At 40.8% G+C, this 24952-nt stretch overlaps 1 protein-coding gene across 3 annotated transcripts; it reads right to left on the bottom strand.

Moving 5' to 3' along the window:
- Positions 1 to 1056: 1056 nt before the first annotated feature.
- Positions 1057 to 17849, bottom strand: fbxo25 (F-box protein 25). Of its 3 annotated transcripts, none has more exons than XM_041860373.2 (11): positions 17758 to 17849; positions 17223 to 17456; positions 11791 to 11894; positions 11549 to 11598; positions 11263 to 11355; positions 10851 to 10944; positions 9946 to 10130; positions 9257 to 9439; positions 8831 to 8974; positions 1912 to 1938; positions 1057 to 1643 (listed from the first exon to the last, which is right to left on the bottom strand). In XM_041860373.2, exons 2-11 carry the CDS (start codon positions 17348 to 17350, stop codon positions 1554 to 1556), a joined length of 1098 nt encoding a protein of 365 aa, XP_041716307.1. In that variant the 5' UTR covers positions 17351 to 17456; positions 17758 to 17849; the 3' UTR covers positions 1057 to 1553. The 3 variants fall into 3 exon arrangements, with proteins under 3 accessions (XP_041716307.1, XP_041716308.1, XP_041716309.1); XM_041860374.2 differs by having other exon boundaries at positions 17223 to 17351; positions 17758 to 17837; XM_041860375.2 differs by lacking the exon at positions 1912 to 1938.
- Between the last annotated feature and the right edge of the window lie 7103 nt (positions 17850 to 24952).

The following is a 24952-nucleotide window of genomic DNA, read 5'->3' as shown; positions in this document are numbered from 1 at the left end:
CCGATGTCGCCTCTTCTCTGTTGACGTTGAGAATGGTGTTTTGTGGGTACTATTTAATGAAGCTGCCAGTTGAGGACCTGTGAGGCGTCTGTTTCTTGCTCAGTTGTGCACCCCACTCCTCTTTCTATTCTGGTTAGAGCCAGTTTGCGCTGTTCTGTGAAGGGAGTAGTACACAGCGTTGTACGAGATCTTCAGTTTCTTGGCAATTTCTCGCATGGAATAGCCTTCATTTCTCAGACCAAGAATAGACTGACGAGTTTCAGAAGAAAGTTATTTGTTTCTGGCCATTTTGAGCCTGTAATCGAACACACAATTGCTGATGCTCCAGATACTCAACTAGTCTCAAGAAGGCCAGTTTTACTGCTTCTTTAAATCAGCACAACATTTTTCAGCTGTGCTAACATAATTGCAAAAGGGTTTTCTAATGAGCAATTAGCCTTTTTAAATGATAAACTTGGATTAGCAAACACAACGTGCCATTGGAACACAGGACTGATGGTTGCTGATAATGGGCCTCTGTGCGCCTATGTAGATATTCCATAAAAAAATCAGCCATTTCCAGCTACAATAGCCATTTACAACATTAACAATGTCTACACTGTATTTCTGATCAATTTGATGTTATCTTAATGGCCACATTTTATTTTATTTCGAAATAAAGGACATTTCTAAGTTACCCCAAACTTTTGAACGGTAGTGTACTCTGCTCAGTCTCCTGTGCTGCTGTGATCTGCCTGGATGTTAAAGGTCTGTCATATTATAGTGCATCTTAAAAGGAAAAAGGTCAGATGATTCCCATACCCATAGCAACCACAGCCGTGAACACCTTTTTAATTATTTTTAATAATTAGTCAGCTTCTGTCTCAGGAAATTCATGATAATACCAACGAGTAGCCAACTATAAGTTCCATATCAGTTGGAAGGCTAAAGTAATATTTAAAAAATCTAAAGAAATGATGGGTACAAAACTCCCCCCCCCCATAAATAGTCATGTTTACATTTCAGTTTTTTACTGTCCACTTGACAGTTGTTCTGACAAAGGTGTATTGTAAAAAGTAATTGTTACAACAAACATGTACATTTATTTTTAGTGTTGACGCCTTATATGCACAGCACGGCAAAAATACACAGAAGGACAGAGAGACCTACAACTACACTGGACATGCATTCTGTTACCAAGGAAACAAACAAAAAACAGTAGGCAAACTAGCCTAAAAATGGCCACCAAGCCATCATATGGAATAATCAGTTATTTCCCAACAAGGTGTCAATAATGAGCACTGCAGTTCTCTTTAATGCCATAGATGCATCAGACACCGTTTATCCCATCTACAACACTCAAAAACGTAATGTCATCTCTTCTTTTCCTCTCTCATATTGTTGTTTTTAGTCAGAGTTAAAAATGTGCAGAAAAACATGAAATAACAAAACACGTCTTCTTCCTCTGAGCCCTTTGTTTTTTAAGGGTAAAAAAACACTACACAGAGAGGAGAGGTGAGGAGAGGAGGGGGTAAAAGTTAACCCTCTCCTGGTCTGGAGTACCAAAAGGAGGTCTAGAATTTGAAGAGGTCTATGAAGTGCTGAGGGGAAACAGGCATGAGGCAGTTGTCGGGATCGTTGGCTGTACAAGGATGTCCAGAGTCCTAGGAGACAGCAGGGAGAGCCATTGTTACTATACTATAGCATCACACATTCATATGAGTTCCATGTAAGACAGGACAACAGTGCCTAAAATACATTCAACATTTTCTAAAATTAAAGTAGTCACAACTTTAGTAATTTTCAAAGCAAAAATGCATAACAAACCAGAAGACGAGTGACAACAAGCTGAGTCTAAAACATGATTTATCATCAGGACAACAGAAAACAAAATGGCAGCCAGAAAGACAGACATGATGGGAAGGAAAGTACCTTGAATAATAAGGCCAGGTGGCGGTCCTTTAGGGGTCAGGGACAAGGACAGGGGGAGGCAGGAAGGAAGGAACAAGAGAAGGATGGAGAGGGATGCAGAAAGGTTAAAAAGGTTAGAAACAGAAGGATGGGAGGCTGTCTGGTTCTAACAAAGCCTTGGCACAGAGAGGAAAGAGGAGTCAGTCTACGATGCCAGAGGAGAGCGGGGAAATAGAAGGCACATTGCTGTGAATGTAGGAGAGTTACAGTACTTGCAGGAGGAGCCCAGAACAATAAGGAGGTTGTTTAGAGTCTGGTACAGCATCATACCACTAGTTAGTGGTGACAGGAGCTGGCAAGGTGATGTACTCATACAGTGCTCACACATTTTAGTCTTAATAGCACTGCTGTGACCAGTCCTTCTTTTCAGGAGCATCATAAGTGGGGCTACAAAGGCCAAACAAATATTCATAATAATTAACAATAACCTTGCTATAACCCATGCTTTTGAATGCAATGGGTGGTCGCTTTCTTAAATAAAAATAGGTAAAATCTGTCAATGAGGGTAACTCGGTTCATTCATTGATCTTTGAGCCCCATGTGAATAATTCGTCTGGTTTCACAAATTACAGTTTCCTCCTTATGTTCGGGATTAGCAGTCATTAGCATTAACATTAGCCAACTAAAGCCCAACCAACATGCTAAACCTGTAGATCCCCAGGGAAGTCAATTTATTGCGTAGAAAACTAAAATTATTAATGATCTGGGTTCAACTGAGAAGGTTTTTAAAAGAGTAACTCTCAACCCCAATTTCAGCATTTGCCCCAACCCTTCAAAAAAATAAATGCATTCAGGTGAGAAGTTCTGGGTTGGTAGGTAAACATAGTTGTACCTGATCCCAACACTTTCTCACTAAAGCATACTTACCAGTCCACTGGCACGCTCTGATTAGAAAATTATGTGCATCGAACAAATATGCCTCTGGACAGTTAGCTCACAGTGATAAGGCGCAGAGTTCCTGACATTTATTGCCACTTGCGGTGTAAATTAAAATCATGGGACGCAAAAACAATATTTGAAATGTGGACTCTCATTTATTGTGGTATTGTTTTGGGAAGGAAATAGCAATCATCACCTTGACAATGAAGATTAGAGGCTCAATTCAATCCAACCCGCATTACAGTATTTATGCAGTAGCTCTTTTTCCAATGGTCAAATCAACTCACAGATTGGTTTTAGGTACTGTATAAAAACCTACAACTACTACCAGGGCAACCACTCTCACAGGTATGCTTTCACTTTTCAGAATTGGAAGTGTGTGGGTACGGGATGAATATTGTAAATAAAAGGATATAGAAATTAAATAAAGATATCTGTCCCATGTGAGATTAGAACTCCCAACCATTAAACTATGAGCCAAATGTCTTAGCGGACTGTGCCAATCAGTCATAGCAGCTGGAAAGAAATACAACAAGTTGACATGACCACCATTGGCATCTATTTTTTTTGTTACAATGGTTTGTTACAATGGACATAGCTATGAATATAAACGTATAATCCTCATAGCCTTCATGTTTTTCTTTCTTCGTAAAATCACAGATGTGCATAATGACCAAATTCTAAAACGTTGAATTTGGTAATATGCGGCAATGTGCCTTACTGCCTTTTGAATTGTGTAACATCAGTAGTCAAGGAAGCAAAATATATTGCCACACTCCACTTACCAAGACCATTGCCAAATAAGGCACGCGGTCACCTACTTTTATAGTAAGCCTTGAGATGGTACCACCCAGCACATCTAGAAGGGGGTGTATTTCATACCAAACCCCTCCCCTGAGATGACGTAGAGGAACTTTCTCAAGGTGCCTCTACATCATGATTTAAATAGTAGAGTTGAACCACTAGGGTCAAAAAGAGCTAGATTTACTACTAAAAGACCAAAATATACTGAAAAAATAAATGCAACATGCAACAATTTCTACGATTTTACTGAGTTACAGTTCATAAGGAAATCAGTCAATTGAAATAAATTCATTAGGCCCTAATCTATGGATTTCACATGACTGGGCAGGGGCGCAGCCATGGGTGGGCCATGGGTAGGCCCACCCACTTGGGATCCAGGCCGTGCCAATCAGAATTCGTTTTTCCCCACAAATGGGCTTTATTACAGACAGAAATACTCCTCAGCACCCCCACCCTCAGACTATCCCGCAGGTGAAGAAGCTGGATGTGGAGGTCCTGGGCTGGCGTGGTTATATGTGGTCTTCGGTTGTGAGGCCAGTTGGACTTACTGCCAAATTCTCTAAAACAACGTTGGAGGCGGCTTATGGTAGAGAAATTAACATTAGATTCTCTGGCAACAGCTCTGGTGGATATTCCTGCAGTCAGCGTGCCAATTGCACGCTCCCTCAAAAATCTGTGCACAGAATGAGAGAAATAAGCATTTTGTGCATATGGAAAGTTTCTGGGATCTTTTATTTCAGCTCATGAATCATGGGACCAACACTTTACATGTTGTGTTTATATTTTTGTTCAGTATATTACTTTTGCAACAAACTGTCAAAATGAAGACCAGAATTGCCTTGCTTCACTATAACTAACCCTAAAACATCTGGTTTTTGATTATTAAAAAATAAAAAAAAGTTACTCTAAGGGCTGACGTGAGAGGAATGTGATAGCGTTACATGCTGCTAGCGAAAAGGAGAGGGGCAGTTGTAAGGAGTTTGTTGGTTTTGGAAAAGAGGCTGTTTTCTCCACCCAAATGATTAGTCACTGCTAATAGTATCAGTTCGAGAGAAAATTAAATCAACTTTATTTAAAGTGCATATAACAAAAGTCTCAATACACAGAGAGATTATGTTCTTGAATCTTTTTGGGGGCGGTTGTGACTACACTACACATTACTGATAAAGATTGTTTTGGCTGTACATTTTCCTCACAGTACATTCCCGTCTAGTTCTCGAGAACGCAACGGGGCATACAGACATCCCTAGGGTTCTAAGCTGAACGTATATGGACCACAGCTGGCTCCATGGGGACTACAATCCTGACGCTCCGTTTAACGCTTAGAAGGGTCTTTCTATAAACTAGGGTACCAGTGAGGATTTTTTTTCTTTTCTTCAAGTCATTACATTAAGATATAAGGAGGGGGTGGGGTAGATGAGTAGATTTCGGGGTGAAAACAGTCAGTTTTCATGGGCACACAAATCGAAAATAATTGGGATAGGGGATAGGATAAAGTAATCCTTCCACCCCCCAAAACCCCAAAAAAAAAAAAAAAAAAAGTGTAAAGTGGTTATCCCACTGGCTATAGGGTGAATGCACCAATTTGTAAGTCGCTCTGGATAAGAGCGTCTGCTAAATGACTAAAATGTAAAATGTAAAAATGTAATTTATGCATTACAAAATCAAATGCTTCAAACTGAAAGAGTCACCTTACCTTGATACTTAAAACCCTAAAATCGATACTGTCATTAACGTGCTTCTTCAATAATTATGCATAATACTTGTTGGATGCGCATTTGGTGTCCAGCTGATTTGTTACGCTGTGAATTTGTCACACATCATCTGATCCAGGAAGGAATTTTCCAAATGACAGTCAAGTGACAAACAGCTGTTATGATGGTGCATTCGATGCAACAGCCCAAGTGCTGTAAAAAAGGTGTTCGCAAGGAATGTCCAGAATATTGTGGCATCTCATTCGTTACGCCGGTGAATACAGTTGTGCCTGGATCAGTGCTTCATTTGTAAATTGGGAAGTCCCTGAACACATAGTGACCGCGAGGGGGGGGGGGGGAAGTGTCAAACACAACATAGCAGCCAAGTAGCCTACGATCTATGGTGGTGAAATGGACAGCACTCTCCAAGGTGCTGATTAATTCAAACATTTTAGCCCACATACTTGAGTATAGCTGCGGGGCTTACACAAGTCCGAATTTCTTATAGCCTAATTTTCTAGACATCAATATACTGCAACCTTTTTTGACGACACTGCAGAACACCTGCCATATGGTCACCATCTTGTGGTCCTCTGTAGCTCAGCTGGTAGAGCACGGCGCTTGTAACGCCAAGGTAGTGGGTTCGATCCCCGGGACCACCCATACACAAAAATGTATGCACGCATGACTGTAAGTCACTTTGGATAAAAGCGTCTGCTAAATGGCATATTATATTATTATTATTATCTTTCTCTGGATTTTTGTACTTGAAAAATGTCAAACTCGATTGCCTTTTCTTATTAATTTTTTATTTGGCTTTCCCACGATTCAAATTCAGTAGGGAGACAACTAGACTAGGCTACGTGATGTGATTACGTAGGGACCTCTTCACTAGCTGACCACCACTACCAAGACCTGTGTCAAGATCAGTTATTTACCCCACTGGCCCTCCCCATAACCTATATGTACAAATAAGAGAGCAGGTCTGGAATCAGTGTGGCAGGATAGGATGATTACAAAAAAGGATCACCGCGCTTTTACATGATGGTCTTTCTGGGGGGCGAGAGAAATAACGAGGAGGCGACTTGATTTAATGCTGATCGCTTTTATTAGAATGTCTACAGTGTGAACAGTGAAATAATTAATCAATCATGCCGCGAGAGGTACCGGATCTGGGCAAATGGGTACCGGAACAAACAAAGTCAAATCTGAGAGGTGCCGGATCCTCTTCCGGCAGGATCCGGCACAAATTAAGCACTGGCCTGGATCCACATTGGATCTAATATCCCTAGTGAATTCATCATCTGTTGTGGTCTGCTTGATTTAACAGAGAAAGCAAAAAAGGCAATGAGTTCATGTTTTCATATGTTTTTGTGCCTCGGCTTGGACACGGAGTCCACTGTGCGCAATTGTGTAGGATATACTATTGCGCAATACCCAATGCTATTCCTATAAATTATTCTGGATATAGTGACAACAAATTACATAACCTAGTGGGCTTATTCACAATATGATCTGGTAATGAAATAACATGTCAAATACATTTTGTTTTCCATGTTAGACCTAAAGTAGGTAGCCTACTTTAACTTGAATTTGGAGCTCAGAAATTCAAGTACTGGGATTGGCCTACCTTGAAAAAAATACATTTCCTCAATTTGGTGCTTGAAAAGTTATTGTAGCCAATTTATAAGATCTCCTGCTCCCTTAAAACTACCCATGATTTCATTTTTGATCAGTTTTTGTGAGAGATATGGCCACTATAATTTTTTTCGACCGCTTCAATTGAAGGGTGTTGTGCTACTCTGTTGCAGTAAAACAACATGTGGTTATTACTTACATTTTTGTCATTTAGCAGACGCTTTTCTCCAGAGCGACTTACAGTAGTGAGTGTCTACATTTTCTTACTATTATGAAGACAACATCTAATGTTTGCTTCAACTTGGCTTTCCATAGAAATTCTTACAACAAAAAAAAAAAAAAAGAGGGCGGCAGGTAGCCTAGCGGTTAAGAGCTTTGGACCAGTAACCTAAAGGTTGGTGGTTTAAATCCCAGAGCAGACTAGTTGAAAAATATGCCGATGTGCCCTTGAGCAAGGCACTTAACCCTAATTGCTCTGGATAAGAGTGTCTACTAAACGCTTAAAATGTAAAAGAGACCTGGTTTTTGGTCCCTTTCTCATTATAAAAACAGCTATGGTGAGATTAATGCTACCGCTATTCATTACTTTATTATGTGTGCCTGCGTCGGCCACATACAAATCTCCATGCACGCATCCAGTCTATTTAGTCAGGCAATGTCCACATTATTCTCAATTTTTTTTAAATGTAAAAATATTTTGAATATCAATGCATTGGCAAGGCCCAAAATCTCAAATAAATAATTATTCTTAAAGTAGTGATGGCCTACTTTTTTTTTAAAACACTTTTTGTATGCTTTTTTGAGGGGGGGGGGGTTCTATATTATGCCCTATATGTACAGTTATATACACATTATATAATTGCATAACATTGAGGTCCTTGAAAAGTACAATTAAGTGCTTGAAAAAGTCCCTGAAAGTCCTTGAATTTGACTTGCCAATGTCTGTATGAACCCTACTTAAAGGATGTATAGTCAAATCAAATGTAGTTGATATACAACAGGTGTTGACCTTACCGTGAAATGCTTACTTACAAGCCCTTAACCAACAATGCTGTTCAAGAAATAGTTAAGAAAATATTTACTAAATAAAATAAAACAATAATGAGGCTATATACAGGTTGTAACGGTACCGAGTCAATGTGCGGGGGTACAGGTTAGTCCTGGGCCTATGTTTTATAGGTGGAGTCCTCATAGTACACGTGGAACTGCATGAAAATCTTTTTTATTTTGGTTTCAAACCATTTTCAAATGTTGATCCCAATGTCACACATTGGCGCCATTGTTTATAGAAAGATCTAGACACATTAATAATCCTTGCGATACAGTTTAGAACAATTATTTCTCGCTGATATGAAAGTAAAGTTCAACATGTTTCCAAAACCGTATCACAAGTGAGGCGTATTAACACAGATAGTCGGGGCATTTCCCTCCCACGGCAGATACATTCGTGATTGACGCGAATGCGCTACCGTTACAGTCTATTAAATGGGCAAATCCCAGTCCTGAGCTGACTCCGAACTCCATAACCACAGCAAAAGGTCACCATGACATCAAAACACATCCAAAGATTTCTCCTGGCTAGGACTGACTCAAAATCTCAGTCTCCACTTTGAAACTTTATTTTAGTTTGCAAAGCACATACGCGAACTTGGAAAAAATGCTTAATAAATCTATTATTAATATCCACCTAAAAATAGGCCTATGTATTATGGGAGTCCTCCTTGACATGCAGCTATGGAACACATAAAACGCGTCCGAAACAACACCCTATTCCCTATGGGCCCTGGTCAAAAGTAGTGCACTATGTAGGGAACAGGGTGCCATTTAAGATGCCGCCATATTGTCTAGTGTCTTCTTGTTCTTACCTTCCAGAAGAGGATGCTACAGTGTCTGCAGAAGTGCAGTGTGTCTCCGTACTGCTCTCTCTTGGGGTAGTATTTCTGTAAGGTGAAGTACATGAGCTTCCAGTCCACATGGCCCCTCTCTGACAGGATCAGATGCCTGCAGAACTACACACACAACATGAAGAGAAAACACGGTTAACACCATGTGGAAAGGAAAGAAAGAGATGTTAAGGTAACTGAAGGGTAATTCCTGTGTTATTTTATAAATGAGCACCATTTCATGTTCAACTCCAAAGAACTTATGTAGAATGCCTCCCTTACATTAAATGTGGAAACACTGCTCTCTGGTGGTCACTGTGCACTACTCACTGAACATGACCCTGTATTCAAGCAGTTTGTGACACTGATTACATTGAATGCCATGTTTAGATACCCAGTGACTTCTACCTGTTTCTCTGCAAAGTGAAACTGGCACAGCTTCTTCCACAGGTGCCGGTCCTCACTGAGCATGTGCAGCGTGGGCGTAGCCTGTCCCAGGTTGATGATGTCACAGGCGTCGGCGAACTTGTACAGGATGTTGTTCTGCATGTCTAGTGGCAGGTCACGCAGCGTAATCCCATTGGACAGTTGCTGGGGGGAGAGAGAAATAGACATATGTTGAAACTATGGCAAGACTGTAACAGAACTATCAGGTCAATTTCCCTCCATGCAAGAGGTCTCTTGACTACTGAAACTAAACAGACGGCACACGTCTAAGTACAAAAAAGGATACAAGTTACAACTTTCTACCAAGCAAACACACTAACCACCTTGATAATGAGACACAATGAACCAGTCCATCTCTGAAGCCTAGCCAGTCTGATTCGGATTTAGCCAAACATCAGCATAAGAGTTGGCTAGAGCAGAACCAGACTGACACCTAGTTAAGGTTATGCCTGGCTGGCTGTGGCTGCAGCATTCCACTACACAATACAACACTGAGAGGACCCGATGACTGAACACTGTCTGTCACCGTGCCAACTGTACCCAGGTCAGCAGTAGCCTCCCCTTATAGAGCCATGGCTGAACTATTAGGTGTGAGGGCTTTTAGGTTCATAATCATCCATTTAAAAAGACCCCCCCCACCCATACTCTACCTTGGGTATCTGCAGGTTGTTGAGCTGCTGCTGCCAGTTGAGGATGGTCTCCAGCCTGCAGACCCAGATGTTGATGTTGCCCACCAGGACAGACTTGCCCATGCCCCGGGTCAGGATGCACAGGGTGGAGCTCAGGTCCTGCAGCAGCTCCTTGATAAGGCGAGGGTTATGGTGGTCCTCCAGAACTGGACACAAAGAAAGAACAAAGGGGTTAAAACAGTGTAAAAAACAACAATGCCAAACATCTATTAAAAATGTTATGCTTTTTGTAATGGAAGAAATCTAGTCAAAAATGCAAAATAAAATAAAACTACAGGAAAATATTTATCAAAAGTCGAAGCATTTTGCCATTACTCCCAAAGCAAAACCACCATTTGAAGAGCGTACTGTACTCTCAAGGCATGCATGAAGCCAAAGCAAAATAGGTCTTTATATACTGCAGCTAATTCATGTTTTCCTTCCTGAGGCGAGTGGTTGTGTGACCTAAAGCTTAGATCTGATGGCTCCTTTGATCCGCCCGGCAACAGCAGCTCAGTAATGACGGGGCACTACAGCTGTGTGGTTTAGTGGCTGGGCAAACACTCTGACACAGCAGCAGTGAGACCGGTTCTACTGCCACGCTGATGAGACCAAACGGTACCAAGAAACCCAGTATTAGACTGTCAGTTTGAGGGCATTGAAATCAGGACAGAGAGAAGTGTTGTTCTCAGAAAAAGCACTAGGCTGCATTTCACTTCTCCAACCAGGGAGCAGTGACAACACCAAGTATGGCTCAGGGCTAAAACCAGGGGCTGTGCCATTAGGCAATGTGCTGTGGTTACACTGTGTTATTCTGACAGGCCATTGAGTACAGACCAGGGAGGTACAGCATGATGAGGACATATCCCTCTCTCCGTCTCCCTCACCCTTCCGTACGATCTTCTCCAGCACGTTGAAGTAGTTCTTCTGAGCTGCTCCACTGAGGGACGGCAGCTGAGACCTGGCTATGAGCTGGAGGAGCTGCACACACAGACAGAGAGAGAGAGAGAGAGACAGAGACAGAGACAGAGAGACAGAGAGACAGAGAGACAGAGAGACAGAGAGACAGAGAGACAGAGAGAGAGGTGAAAGAGAGGGTGAGGGTGAGAGAGAGGGTGAGGGTGAGGGTGAGAGTGAGAGAGAGAGGGCGAGAGAGAGTAGAGAGGTGAAAGAGTGAGATGAGGACAGGACACAAATCAAGGACTAGTATCAGCACATAACCAGTATAATTGATACATGCAGTTTCACTGATCAAGCTAAATCATGCTTAATAATTCAGATACTAGGCCAGCATCTTACTTTTGCCACATAGGTAAATCTCTGGATGTCCTGAGTGGCACTGGAAAAATCTAGACGGTTGAAGGCTTCCCCTAGCGTGCAGTATCCATGTCTCTAAGGTAAGAACACACACTTAATTACCAAAACACATACCGTGTAAGGTAAAGAGTGGAATGGGCAATAAACAAAATCTAGTGGACATTCTCTATTTTTATTTACTGTCCATTAAACATCGCATAAAGTGTATCCACATTCCAGGTCTTGTGTCGCACAGTTATATGGTGCAGTTGACCTAAACTCTCCTCACCTCTCTCGTGCTCTCCTTCTGAACATAGATCCACTTCTCCTGGTAAACAACTGGGAAAAGAGAGAAAAGAAAGCAGAGTCAAAGAGAGAGATTTACTTTGCTATTTATCATAACTGTTTTGTTAAACCACTGTTGCCAAACCTCATGCTAGCTGGCTAGCATTCCTAATAGCTCTAGTGGTTGGCCATTTCCCCCCAAAGACCTTTAATGGGAATAAGATGGCTGCAGTCAGTGCTACTCACACTGTGATTTGGTGTTGTTGTTGTAGAAGTCTTTTTTCCTCTTTTTGGCAGCTACCTCGCACACATTTCCAGTAAACAGATTCTCTTTGTTTTCATCGCAGAGCCTGTTTCAGAAAGACAAGGTAGACATGAAAGGAGTGAGTCAATAGCATTGTTTATGAGCATTGGCATGGTGGACATCAGTGTATTCATGTAACTAAGTCACTGTCTAACGCTGCAGATGGCCACAGCCTGGCCATGCCCAGATGACTGCCTGACTACCACTGAGGTGATTAAGACTGGCAGAGCCCTGATCTGACCTGGCTGACCTCTTGTTTCTCAGAAAGACTCATGGAGAAGGTTAGAGGCCAGAGACTATTTTCTGACCATAACATCAGCTCTAATGCTGGACGAAATCAGCTAATCTCTTTATCTAGGGAACCACACTGTATCATCGAGGCATTGAGGCAAGCATAAAATATCTTGCAGCAAATCAACTTCCTATCACAGGCAGCTAATCTCAGAACCCAGATTATACAGCAACTATCAACTTCCTACAGTCCTGTTCAGATTAAATACGCGATACAGCTTATCCATTAAATTAGTTTATAGTAATTTGGGTGAACTACCCCTTTAACCCCTAGTCCATGTTGTTGCTCCTACATCTGTTTTATGTTATTGCTCCTGTTATCTGAACACAGTGCATCTGGAACATCATTGACCATTACCCTGCTCTGATCTCTATGGGTGTCGTGTTCTCTCTCTACACAGACAATCAGCTGGTTTAAATGAGGACTGGCTGCTAGATCAAAGTGAGTGGTCCACTGATGTTCTCCATGCATTAGTAATCCATGTGCTCAGCCTTATCACGTGACTATCTCAGCAGCAGAGCAACTCTCCCTCCAGCCTGTCTCAGATCCACACAGACTGACCACAGGCAGGGAGGGGGCTGGAGATTAAGCATTGCATTGGTGTGGACCAAAGTTTTTTGCGTGTAACACATGCAGCTTATCTAGGCTGTAGGCTAATTCAGGCCGTTTTATGTACTGATCCCACTGCTTAATTCATGCACGCACGAACGTGGACATTCGTGCACACACACCAATCAGTAACAGGGAATTAGAGGTGAGGAATGCAATAACCTAACATTTTACAGAGGATTCTCACTGCAGCATGTCTGGACAGAGAAGAAGGAAAAACTAAAACCCTCAGAGACAGACAGGAGGAACAGAGCAACTTTGGCTCTCAAACTACTCAAAATACACCCTGTACAGTCAATGTTCACCTTTTACATGGTATCAGCTAAATGGCTGAGAGAGAGTGTTGAACTACTGTGTTGGACTTGGATCAGTACAATAGCAGTCATAATGATGTCGGTCTGTGGGAGTGTTTTTTTAGCAGTCAATGGCTACTGTGGGGGTAGATGCTGTATGTCATTGGCCTTTGTGAGTCTGGATGTTTTTTGGAGGATAGCCACTGAGAGGAAATTATGTCATTGGTTATTGTGTGGTGCAATGTCATAGTTTGTTTTTCTGTGAGGTATTTGTAGGATGTTTATTGCCAAATGTTGTATTGTGAGGTACTGGAGGGCCAACTTTAGATTTGATGACACCATAAAAAGGTACTCACTACACAGCGACTAATAGCCTATACGATTATAACCATCAGAGATAAATAGCTACTGCATCACCACATTAAAAAAAAAAGTGTAGCAAATCATAACAATCAGATGTAATACTCTGCCATGTCAAAATATAAGATTATTATTTTTCCTAATCTGTTTTGTTTGTCTAGACTGGAGCACCACATGGGGCTCTGAATGGTAAAACCCCTGCCTAAAAGCCTCATCATTCACTACCACCACAGTCCACAGGTCATAACAGAACATGTTTCCTGCAGATAACAAGCCAGCCCTCCTGCTGAGAGAAGTCAAAGACTGCCAAAAACATTATTTTAACAGACAAGAGAAAGACAAAAATAACTTGTTGGGAGCCACTGCTATAACATAATGAGTTGTGACAAAGATGTTGGCTACATACAACGCCATGCTGATTTGATGAACACAAGAACTCCCTACATAGTACATCCTTCATCTCTTTATATGGCAATACAATGCAGGGTCAACCCCATGCACCCAATTGTAGCATTACATAAATATGAATCCGCTACAAAACCTGACAGAGAGAAGGAAGGTAGGAAAATTCCTGGCAACTTTAAATCAACATAAATAGGTTTGCTAGTGAATGTTAAATTGAACCACATGTCAGAACAGATGGGAGATTAGGAGATGGGAAAAAGGAGGGCATAAAAACATTGGGAGGTGGCCATTTTTCTCCTACGTGGAAAAGAGAGGGAGGACAAGTGCTGTGTTCCTTCATCAGTGCACCTGTTTACAATGGACCAAGGAGAGGACTACCCAAGTCAATCCCCTGTGACCTTTCAGGTCAATTAGCCTAATCAATATACTACCAATTTAATTAAGAAATCAACTAACCAATTAGTCAGTCAATCAATGTAGGGAAGAGTGGGGTAAGTTGTACCTCCCCTTGTTTCTAGAACTCCATACACAAAATGAATCATGTCAAATCAATACATTCTGACCAAATGTTTAGGAAGAGGTCATAATTTCATGGAGTCTGAAGGAAGAAACCACATCAGCAAGTTAGGTAAAAAAAAGAAAAACTGGATTTCACAAAGTCAAATGAATTTGTGTTATAGGTTTCATGATGCTTCCATCTAAACCAAAGTAGATAGTTTTAAGACATTTTATACATCAGTTGGGGTCTTTATAACTACAATAAGAGGTCTTAAACCTAGCATGAAAGTTTACCTTGTAGCTGTGGGCTAATATAGTCAAAATGGTTGCTTTGGGGTAAATTGTGCCAAGTGTGCCATTTGGCCAGGGGTAAAATTGTCAGTAATATGCATAGTATTTTTTGCAACTTGTCATGCATATAAACTCAAGAGAAGGTGGTGGTAATATTTGATTCAGTACAGAAATTTGTAGATGTGGAACATCTTTACCTCAACTTACCCGGTCCCTATACTCAATTTAGGCTACCCCATACCAGGGTAAGTTGTGCCAAGAGACAACTTGTTTTGGACAAGCTATGTTTTCAAAACTGTTATGTTCACATTAATTCTGATTATTTCCAGGGATCCACAACATCCTGAAATATATGTAGATATCTTTGTTAGAAAGAATACTATATTTCCCTTGATGTAGTGATGAATGTAAAACAAATGGCTCCAAATACCCCACTCTCCCCTACTGATTTATGAATCTGTCAGTCATGTCTATTTCACAATACAATTCTCCACAGGTTGCATAGCTGGAGAAGGAAACTTTGTTTGTTTTGATGTGTGTGCCTGGGTGGAGGAGGGTATCCTCCTCTGGCTGGCAGGTATTGAGTCAGTTCCCTCAGACAATCAGTCAGTCACAAACAACTATTCTCAATATTCACACTTACTGTCTGACAGGCTGTGGGAGAAACAGGAACCTGACACGTTTAAAACACCCAACCTAAATGTGACTCTGACCTTCACCCACACTGATGACAACACACACACATCTTGAGATCTTTCCTACCCTCCTGCTCACCTTCATCCTATGGCACATCCTCACCAGTTGGGTCGGTTTTATTTGGTGAGTGACTCACTTTACTCTGAGCCTTGCTTCAACAACCCTACCATTAAATCGCCTCCGTCTGTTGCCATGATGCCCTGGTGATGACAGGCGCCAATTATGGAATGTAAATCACTTCCTGAATGTCCTGAGGTCTCTCCTAGTATGGAATTAAGAATAGGTTATGGCCGACTGGATCCGTCCTACTGTGATTTACCCTAATCTCTTGACAGAGTGACAGTATTTCACGAGTTTACTGTGCCTCTTTAATCATCTAAAAAAGCACTTCCTACTGATGTTTCCTGTTTCATGGGCTGACAACATGAACACTTCCTCCTAGTGTCACTGACACAGTTACTCTCTGTCCAACTGATCTCAACGCTAACTGGATCCATTTGTTATATCAAGTGATTCCATACAGATAGACTACAAGAAAAACCTACTACCACCAATTCCCTTTCTCGGTTTATCCTGAGCATAAAAGGTATGCATCAATGTGAACATTGTGAAGTTTCACCAGTAAAAGAGTAACAGCAGGTTCATTTAACATGGTGGATAAGTACAGGTGAGCAAAGCCTGCTGGGAAAGACTACAGCACAGCAACTATGACAGAGAACCATGACAGAGTGCAATATCCACCATACATTTTCATGAGTTCTATATCAGTCTCACTGAAAAACGTTCTGAGAAACTGAACTAAATTGATTAACTAAAAATAAGAGAAATACAATAAGGTATAATAGCCATATAACCCATAGGGATATGTCAAGGTAAATAATCTCAGTTTCATTATACAGCGGAATAATGAAATATAAGCTTCAAAGACTTCAGTCAAAATAATCCCTTATTCCCTTCAGCAAGGAGATCAAATAGAACAGAGGTTGAATATATAAATAAATAAAAGCTATTAAAAAAAAAAGTGCCATTCATAATTATTCAGCTGTGTTTCATCTTATAATATCCCATGTCCCCGGAGCCATTAAAAGCCATTAAAAATTAACAGTAGACCGTTAAATAAAAGCAACAGCTGAGGGGAAAGAAGAGTAGCGAGCACAGTCTCTACGTCTATAATAACTAACCACACACACACGTTACAGGCTGTAGTCAGTCAGGAAAGCCATTAGATCAGTAATAAATGGCAGACTATATCTCTGCTCACAACCCTGTTTTTCAATGGAAACCAATATCCAATGGTGAAATAGAGTGTGGTGAATGACAATGTTAGATGGTTCATTCAGAAAGGCTACCAGGTGCTGTCTGACTGTACATAACAGCTAATACAAGACATTATCATAGATGGTGCAGGGTGTCATGTAAAAATGACCACAGCGTGAAAAAGCTCACAATCAATTATTTTTAGCATTTTTACACTGATGATATTTACATGACACAGGGCTTTTAATGAGGATCATTTCAAGCACGTAAGCAACAGTTGATACTTTGTATAGTTCGCATCTGCTATGTAGCCGAAAAGCAGTCTATAGCCAACTTTATTCGATATAATACTAAACAATCAAAACAAAGTCAATGTCAATTGGCATTGATCTGAATGATAGGACTTGAAATGAAATAGATTAACATCACATGGCTATATTACAGATATGTGTTTGATTGTACGAACCTTATTATACGTCACAGTTTTTTTTTTTTAAAGGGGCGCACACTGAAGGAAGGTGTTCTACAAATCAACTCATGAATACAGCAACTCATGAGAAACAGGCAGAGTATATATATATATATATATAACCATTTGGTAGTACTACAGTGAATGTAGGTTAATAGGTGAATTATTAAGAGCGATGAGGGCACGTACGTAAACGGCACTTACTCTTCCAAGTCTATTCCGTTGTTGTTGTCTCCCAATTCATTTCCATAGAACTCGATCCTCTTCCAGCCATCCTCGGTCTTGATCCAGCTCCATCCTGGCGACCTCCAGTCCTGGCCCAAGAAAGGCATCCTTCACCCGAGGAGTGTGCAAGAAGACAGTTGCTGTTTGTGTAGCTAGCTAGCTGCTAGTTACCTGTGTGTGTACTGTTGTATTGCCACGATTAACGTTAAATCACTGTGAGGAGAGATGACATATTGTAGCTAGCGATTTCAAGTACAAAATTAAACATCAGTTGTCAACACTGTCGAATGTACAATAAAGATAAAGTAATTGTTAAATATTGACTACTACTGCCCGGATATCTGTCAAGCACATTTTTCTGGTTGAGCTGAGTTAGAAAAGGCAGAGCAAATGACAGCTAGCTCGCAAACTGATTACAGTATCAGGAAAACGATGAACAGACTATAGAGACAGAGGACTATTGTGTTTCTTACTTAAATATATATTTCCAATAAAACAATCAAACCAAACTTACTGAGAGAGCGATTCCGTTGTTGTATTGAGAAACGCAGCTTTCCTCTGGAAATATTGACGGAAGTAAACATATCATACAGTGGAATGTGGCACGCCTCCTGTCTTTCTGTGATTGGACATCTTCACTTAATTTATCTTGTTGCTACCCGAAATTCCATCGCTGATTGGCTGTCACTGTTGTCAATCATTAGCTTTTTTATTCGCTGTGTTTTGCTAAGACATTTTTCTGCACGTGATAGAAACCTCGCACATGTTGCGGGAGTGTATTGGTTTGGATATGGGGGAAGGGATATAAGACCGCGCTTGCTAAGCAGAACGGTATGAGTTGACTTCGCTCTAAGACATTTCATGTTTTGATACCGCTATAGGCTATTTAAAAACCATTCTAGAGATTTAACCCTGACATGATATCCCAGTTACAAATCGTGACCTATAAGGTTCTGTCTGACATTTTGGTTTAAAAAAATTAGTTACTCACATAGTTGCTCTTTAGGTGGTCCTTTACATGTGATATGTGTCAGATTTTAAAAAGTAAATTGACAATAAAACCATTTAAAATCAGAAAGTTCTATCTGCGGAAAAACCTTTTAACTTGGTGCCATAAGGTTCGATCAGCAATCCAATCACACAATGCTGGATTGTCAATCAAAAATAATTGTATGTAAGGTGATATACAATGCATTCGGAAAGTATTCAGATCCCTTCCCTTTTTCCACATTTTGTTACGTTACATCCTTATTCTAAAATTGATTAAATAACTTTTTTCCTCATCAATCTACAGCCCATGATGACAAACAGGTTTTTAGAAATGTTTGCTGATTTAGTAAAAATAAAAAACGGAAATACCTTATTTACATAAGTATTCAGACCCTTCGCTATGAGACTCGAAATTGAGCTCAGGTGCATCCTGTTTCCATTGATCATCCTTGAGATGTTTCTACAACTTGATTGGAGTCCACCTGTGGTAAATTCAATTGATTGGACATGATTTGGAAAGGCAAACACCTGTCTATATAAGGTCCCACAGTTGACTGTTGACAGTGCATGTCAGAGCAAAAAATGTCTGCAGCATTGAAGGTCCCCAAGAATACAGTGGCCTCCATCATTCTTAAATGGAAGAAGTTTGGAACCACCAAAACTCTTCCTAGAGCTGGCTGCCCGGCCAAACTGAGCAATCGAGGGAGAAGGGCCTTGGTTAGGGAGGTGACCAAGAACCCGATGGTCACTCTGACAGAGCGCCAGAGTTCAGAGTTCCTCTGTGGAGATGGGAGAACCTTCCAGAAGGACAACCATCTCTGCAGCACTCCACCAATCAGGACTTTGTGGTAGAGGGGCCAGACGGAAGCCTCTCCTCAGTAAAAGGCACACGACAGCCCGCTTGGAGTTTGCCAAAAGGCACTTTAAGGACTCTCAGACCAGAAACTCTCAGAAACAAGATTCTCTGGTCTGATGAAAGCAAGATTGAACTCTTTGGCCTGAATGCCAAGTGTCACGTCTGGAGGAAACCTGGCACCATCCCTACGGTGAAGCATGGTGGTGGCAGCATCATGCTATGGGGATGTTTTTCAGCGGCAGGCACTGGGCGACTAGTCAGGATCGAGGGAAAGATTAACAGAGCAAAGTACAGAGAGATCCTTGATGAAAACCTGCTCAGGACCTCAGACTGGGGAGAAGGTTCACCTTCCAACAGGACAACAGCCCTAAGCACACAGCCAAGACAACGCAGGGGTGGCTTCGGGACAAGTCTCTGAATGTCCTTGAGTGGCCCAGCCAGAGCCTGGACTTGAACCCGATCGAACATCTCTGGAGAGACCTGAAAATAGCTGTGCAGCGACGCACCCCATCCAACCTGACAGAGCTTGAGACGATGTGCAGAGAAGACTCCCCAAATAGAGGTGTGCCAAGCTTGTAGCGTCATACCCAAGAACACTTGTTGCTGTAATCGCTGCCAAAGGTGCTTCAACAAAGTACTGAGTAAAGGGTTTGAATACTTATATAAATGTCATATTTCTGGGTTTTGTCTTTAATACAGAAAAAAAACCTGTTTTTGCTCTGTCATTATGGGGTATTGTGTGTGTATATGGATGATGGGAAAAATACAAATTAATCAGTTTCAGAGTACGGTTGTAACGTAACAAAATGTGGAAAAAGTCAAGGGGTCTGAACTTTCTGAATGCACTGTACTTATTTATTGGGTCATGAAAGAGGAACACATCACAAAACAATTCTGAGATCTGGGAATTGAAAAATACTAATTATCTCAAAACTATACACTACCGGTCAAAGGTTTTAGAACACCTACTCATTTTCTTTATTTTTTATATTTTCTACATTGTAGAATAATAGTGAAGACATCAAAACTATGAAATAACACATATGGAATCATGTAGTAACCAAAAAAGTGGTAAACAAATCAAAATTATTCAACTAGCCACCCTTTGCCTTGACATCTTTGCACACTCTTGGCATTCTCTCAACCAGCTTCATGAGGTAGTCACCTGGAATGCATTTCAATTAACAGGTGTGCCTTAAGTTAATTTGTGGAATTTCTTTCCTTCTTAATGCGTTTCAGCCAATCAGTTGTGTTGTGACAAGGTAGGGGGGTATACAGAATATAGCCCTATTTAGTAAAACACCAAGTCCATATTATGGCAAGAACTGCTCAAATAAGCAAAGATAAACAACAGTCCATTAATTTAAGACATGAAGGTCAGTCAATACAGAAGATTTCAAGAACTTTGAAAGTGCGGTCGCAAAAACCATCAAGCGCTATGATGAAACTGGCTCTCATGAGGACCGCCACAGGAATGGAAGACCCAGAGTTACCTCTGCTGCAGAGGATAAGTTCATTAGTTACCAGCCTCAGAAATTGCAGCCCAAATAAATGCTTCACAGAGTTCAAGTAACAGACACATCTCAACATCAACTGTTCAGAGGAGACTGTGTGACTCAGGCCTTCATGGTCGATTGCTGCAAAGAAACCACTACTAAAGGACACCAATAAGAAGAAGAGACTTGCTTGGGCGAAGAAACACAAATAATGAACATTAGACCGGTGGAAATGTGTCCTTTTGTCTGGAGTCCAAATTTGAGATTTTTGGTTCCAACCACCGTGTCTTTGTGAGACGTGGTGTGGGTGAACTCCGCATGTGTATTTCCCACTGCAAAGCATGGAGGAGGAGGTGTTATGGTGTGGGGGTACTTTGCTGGTGACACTGTCTGTGATTTATTTAGAATTGAAGGCACACTTAACCAGCATGGCTACCACAACATTTTGCAGCGATACGCCAACCCATCTGGTTTGGGCTTAGTGAGAATATCATTTGTTTTTCAACAGGACATTGACCCAACACACCTCCAGGCTGTGTAAGGGCTATTTTACCAAGAAGGAGAGTGATGGAGTGCTGCATCAGATGACCTGGCCTCCACAATCCCCCGACCTCAAACAAATTGAGATGGTTTGGGATGAGTCGGACCACAGAGTGAAGGAAAAGCAGCCAACAAGTGCTCAGCATATGTGGGAACTCCTTCAAGACTGTTGGAAAAGCATTCCAGGTGTAGCTGGTTGAGAGAATGCCAAGAATGTGCAAAGCTGTCATCAAGGCAAAGGGTGGCTATTTGAAGAATCTGAAATATAAAACATATTTTGATTTGTTTAACACTTTTTTGTTTACTACATGATTCCATATGTGTTATTTCATAGTTTTGATGTCTTCACTATTATTCAACAATGTAGAAAATAGTAAAAATAAAGAAAAACCCTTGAATGAGTAGGTGTTTTAAAACTTCTGACCGGTAGTGTACATTTAGCAGATAGAACCTTATAGTCCCAAGTCCTTGATTATTCATGTCATAGGTCCTCTTTTTAAATGACAGATTTTTTTCCAGCACTTTTTCAGAATAATGGCCATAATGGAAGCTCTTTATGGTAAAAACAAATACAGATGCCTTAGAGCAGTGGTTCCCAAACTGTGGGGTGTGCCCAGGGGTCCGAAGGGGGGGGGCTTTTAACTTACTCTTGAAAGGTAATAGTAGAATGCACAAGGTGCAATTTCAAAATTGGGTAGTGCATCATCAGTTCCTCTTGTGATGTTAGTCATCGCATACCTTAGAGAGCTATTGATAACTTGTCAGAAATGTCCAGATCAACTAGCCCATGTCAGCTAATTTTTATTTATTTAGGTTTTTTAGCCAATAGATATTGTTGTAATTTTTTTGTCACTCAAATATCACATTAATACATATTAGACATGGCAAAATGTATAGAATTGCAATAAAAGTAGCTTTAAAACTGCAGGATTTTCTTTGCACCCCATGACAAAATGTGTAGAATTGCTGGAAATAAGCTTTAAACTTGCAAAATTCTATCCACCAACAAGAAGGGTGTTACAGTTTGTGTCATGAACAGTGCTTGTGCCCAAAGAAAGTTTCAAGAAATAGACGTGGTGCGTGCGCGCGCATTAGGGGGGGCGCAGGATATTCCCCAATGCTGGAAGGGGGGCCCAGAGTGAAAAAGTTTGGGAACCCCTACCTTAGAGCATATTTAAGGCCTTTAGGAGAGGCATTGGTGTTTTTATTTTGTTCTATATCAATACGAAAACCTCCATGGAAAGAGTATTTCATAAAAATTACAAACCACATTTTATTGATAACTAGCAAGTAGTTTAATGACTAGAAGAATATATCAGTTTACTCATCCAGATCTAAGCTTTAGCAATGTTGCTAGTTATCCATGGTAGTGGTGCCTTGAGAAGTGGGTATACTCTAATTTTGCCTAACATTTCCCAAACGGCCCGCCCGGCAAAGGAAAGGTGCCCTGTGTGAAAAATTCTATGAGAAACAGTGACATACACTCTGGATGACCTAAAATGATAAATCCCATATTGGTCTTTCACAGGCCAACCCAAGCTGTACTGTGCAGTAGGCTAATAGTAGGCCTACTATTGAAATAGATAAATAAGGCTGTCAACTGAGTCAGAAATTCACAGGTTTCAGATTTTCCCAATTTCTTCAGGTTTTTGCTCTCAAAGTCAAACTTTTTTTTATTAGAAAACAACAAAACCAGATGTTCAAAGTCCATAACAATGCTTAAACCACATCAGGAAACCACTTTTGAGGTCTGGGAAAAATCTAATACATTTTGATTTTTTTGTGTAGTTACCCTTTAATTGTTGTTCGGTTAGCATTTCAGTAGCACATGAGATGGAGTTTAAAAAACAAATGGCCACTGGATTTATGCAAACAATCACAATATCATTCTGCCAGGTAGGCATAGGCTACTTTGTAGCTAGTTAACATTTAATTGAGAAGGTTTCTGGGAAAGCCTTTCCATCTACCAGAAGACAGTTAGGCCTATCATTAGCATCCCTATATTTTTCATGTTCCTTCATTGTTGGAAACCTGGATGTTTTACTTCATATTATTAGGGATGTCTTACCTTGCTTCAAAGTAGCCTATAGCCAAAATCCCACCGTAGAAACATGGAGGCAATTTTTTTATAAAGACTTCCTCATATGCATTCTCCTGTTCTATTGGTTTTCTTTAAACTTTTTTTGATTGTCTATCAGCCATAGTCATATTAGCAATGCATGATAGTTGTTGCATCTTTAGATCTCCCCTCTTTCTAAATTTATAAGGGATATTTTCATCTCTGTCCATGAAACCGCTTGCATGTGCTGTGTCGCAAATTGCGTTTTGGAACATTTGCACGTAGGCCTACCACCATGTAAAATATGAAGAAATAATAGTTTATCAACATTTTAAGCTAAACGTTCTGATCTGTTCCATCAGCCTTATTAATTGATATGCGTATACCTCCACTACACTACTTTGATACGCATCGTGGGGATTAAGAAGTGAGTATACGCAATGCCCACTGAAAAATAAGTGGGTATATACGGCGTACACCTGCATATACCCTCCACTACACCACTGTTTGTCATTTTAGAGAACTATCGCTTTAATAAATGTTTGATGAACATTAATTAATATATTTGATGATGTGATTAGAAAGAAGGAAGGGTAGTCTCATTATTTTATCATTAAATGTCTGTACTGTTCTGTTAAAATATAAATTATTTTAACATTCTGTGCCAGATAGTACCTTCCCACTGGGCACAGACGTCAATTCAACATCTATTCCATGTTGGTTCAACGTAATTTAATTTAAATGACGTGGAAACAATGTTGATTCAACCAGTGTGTGCCAAGTGGGTTATGACTGAACCCAGATTTACATTTCTGACCAATAAGATTCTATCTGCGATTGCAACCCCACATTTCAATGCAATTATCCGGTGTATGTGACAATAAAACATCAACAAAAAACGAAAAGACTGATTTATAAATGTCTTAGGATTTTGATACTCTGAACTTTAGGTACCTTTAAGGTGAGGACCTTATTGGTTTAAGATTAATTTACAAAAAAACTGCTCTGAGATCTGGGATGTGAAAACGTCAATGCTCAATATCTCAGAAGTTTGCTTTGCGCTGATAGAACCTTACAGTCCCAAGGTCTGGAAATGTCAACCTGTGTGCAGAGAGAGACTTTGGATAGACATTTGCTGCGTTCAAGACAACTCGGAACTCGAGAAACTCTGGAATTTGTTGGTGCTTTCAAGACAACTGGGAACTCGAAAAGAAACTAGGTCAAATCGTGACGTCAGTGATCTTCAGGTCGGAGAAGTCGGAGCTCTAGGATGATCCCAGAGTTTCCGAGATCTGTCTGACATTTGCTAAATCCTTGCAGAACTCCCATTTTGCAGACCCCCAACCAGACAGCAGATTACTGGACGGGCAACCTGCAACAGCCACAAACTGAACACTCCCATGACACGCACAGGCCGCTATCAGAACTCTCCCATTCCATACTTCACTAAATTGATAAATGCACACACCATATAGCCCAGGTGCCTTAGAATGTTTATTTTTTACTAGGCAAGTCAGTTAAGAACAAATTCTTATTTACAATGACGGCCTACACCGGCCAAACCCAGACAATTGTGCGCTGCCCTATGGGACTCCCAATCACAGCCAGTTGTGATACAGCTTGGAATTGAACCAGGGGATCTGTAGTGACGCCTCAAGCACTGAGATGCAGTGCCTTAGACCACTGCGCCACTCGGGAGCCCACCAAAGAACTCTAAACATGTATTTTCTAAAGCTGCTACCCCAAACCTTGTCTTTTTAGTATTGTT

This window comes from Coregonus clupeaformis, chromosome 33 (genome assembly GCF_020615455.1).
Source record: "Coregonus clupeaformis isolate EN_2021a chromosome 33, ASM2061545v1, whole genome shotgun sequence".
NCBI classification, from domain to species: domain Eukaryota; kingdom Metazoa; phylum Chordata; class Actinopteri; order Salmoniformes; family Salmonidae; genus Coregonus; species Coregonus clupeaformis.
This window is presented reverse-complemented; position numbering and strand designations above follow the sequence as displayed.

Coding starts and splice junctions, on each gene's coding strand:
- fbxo25 (XM_041860373.2), bottom strand. CDS start 17,350: ATGCCTTTCTTGGGCCAGGACTGGAGGTCGCCAGGATGGAGCTGGATC. Junction 9,440..9,945: donor ACAACCTGCAGATACCCAAG/GTAGAGTATGGG, acceptor CTCTCCCCCCAG/CAACTGTCCAATGGGATTAC. Junction 1,939..8,830: donor GTAGCATCCTCTTCTGGAAG/GTAAGAACAAGA, acceptor TGACCCCTAAAG/GACCGCCACCTGGCCTTATT.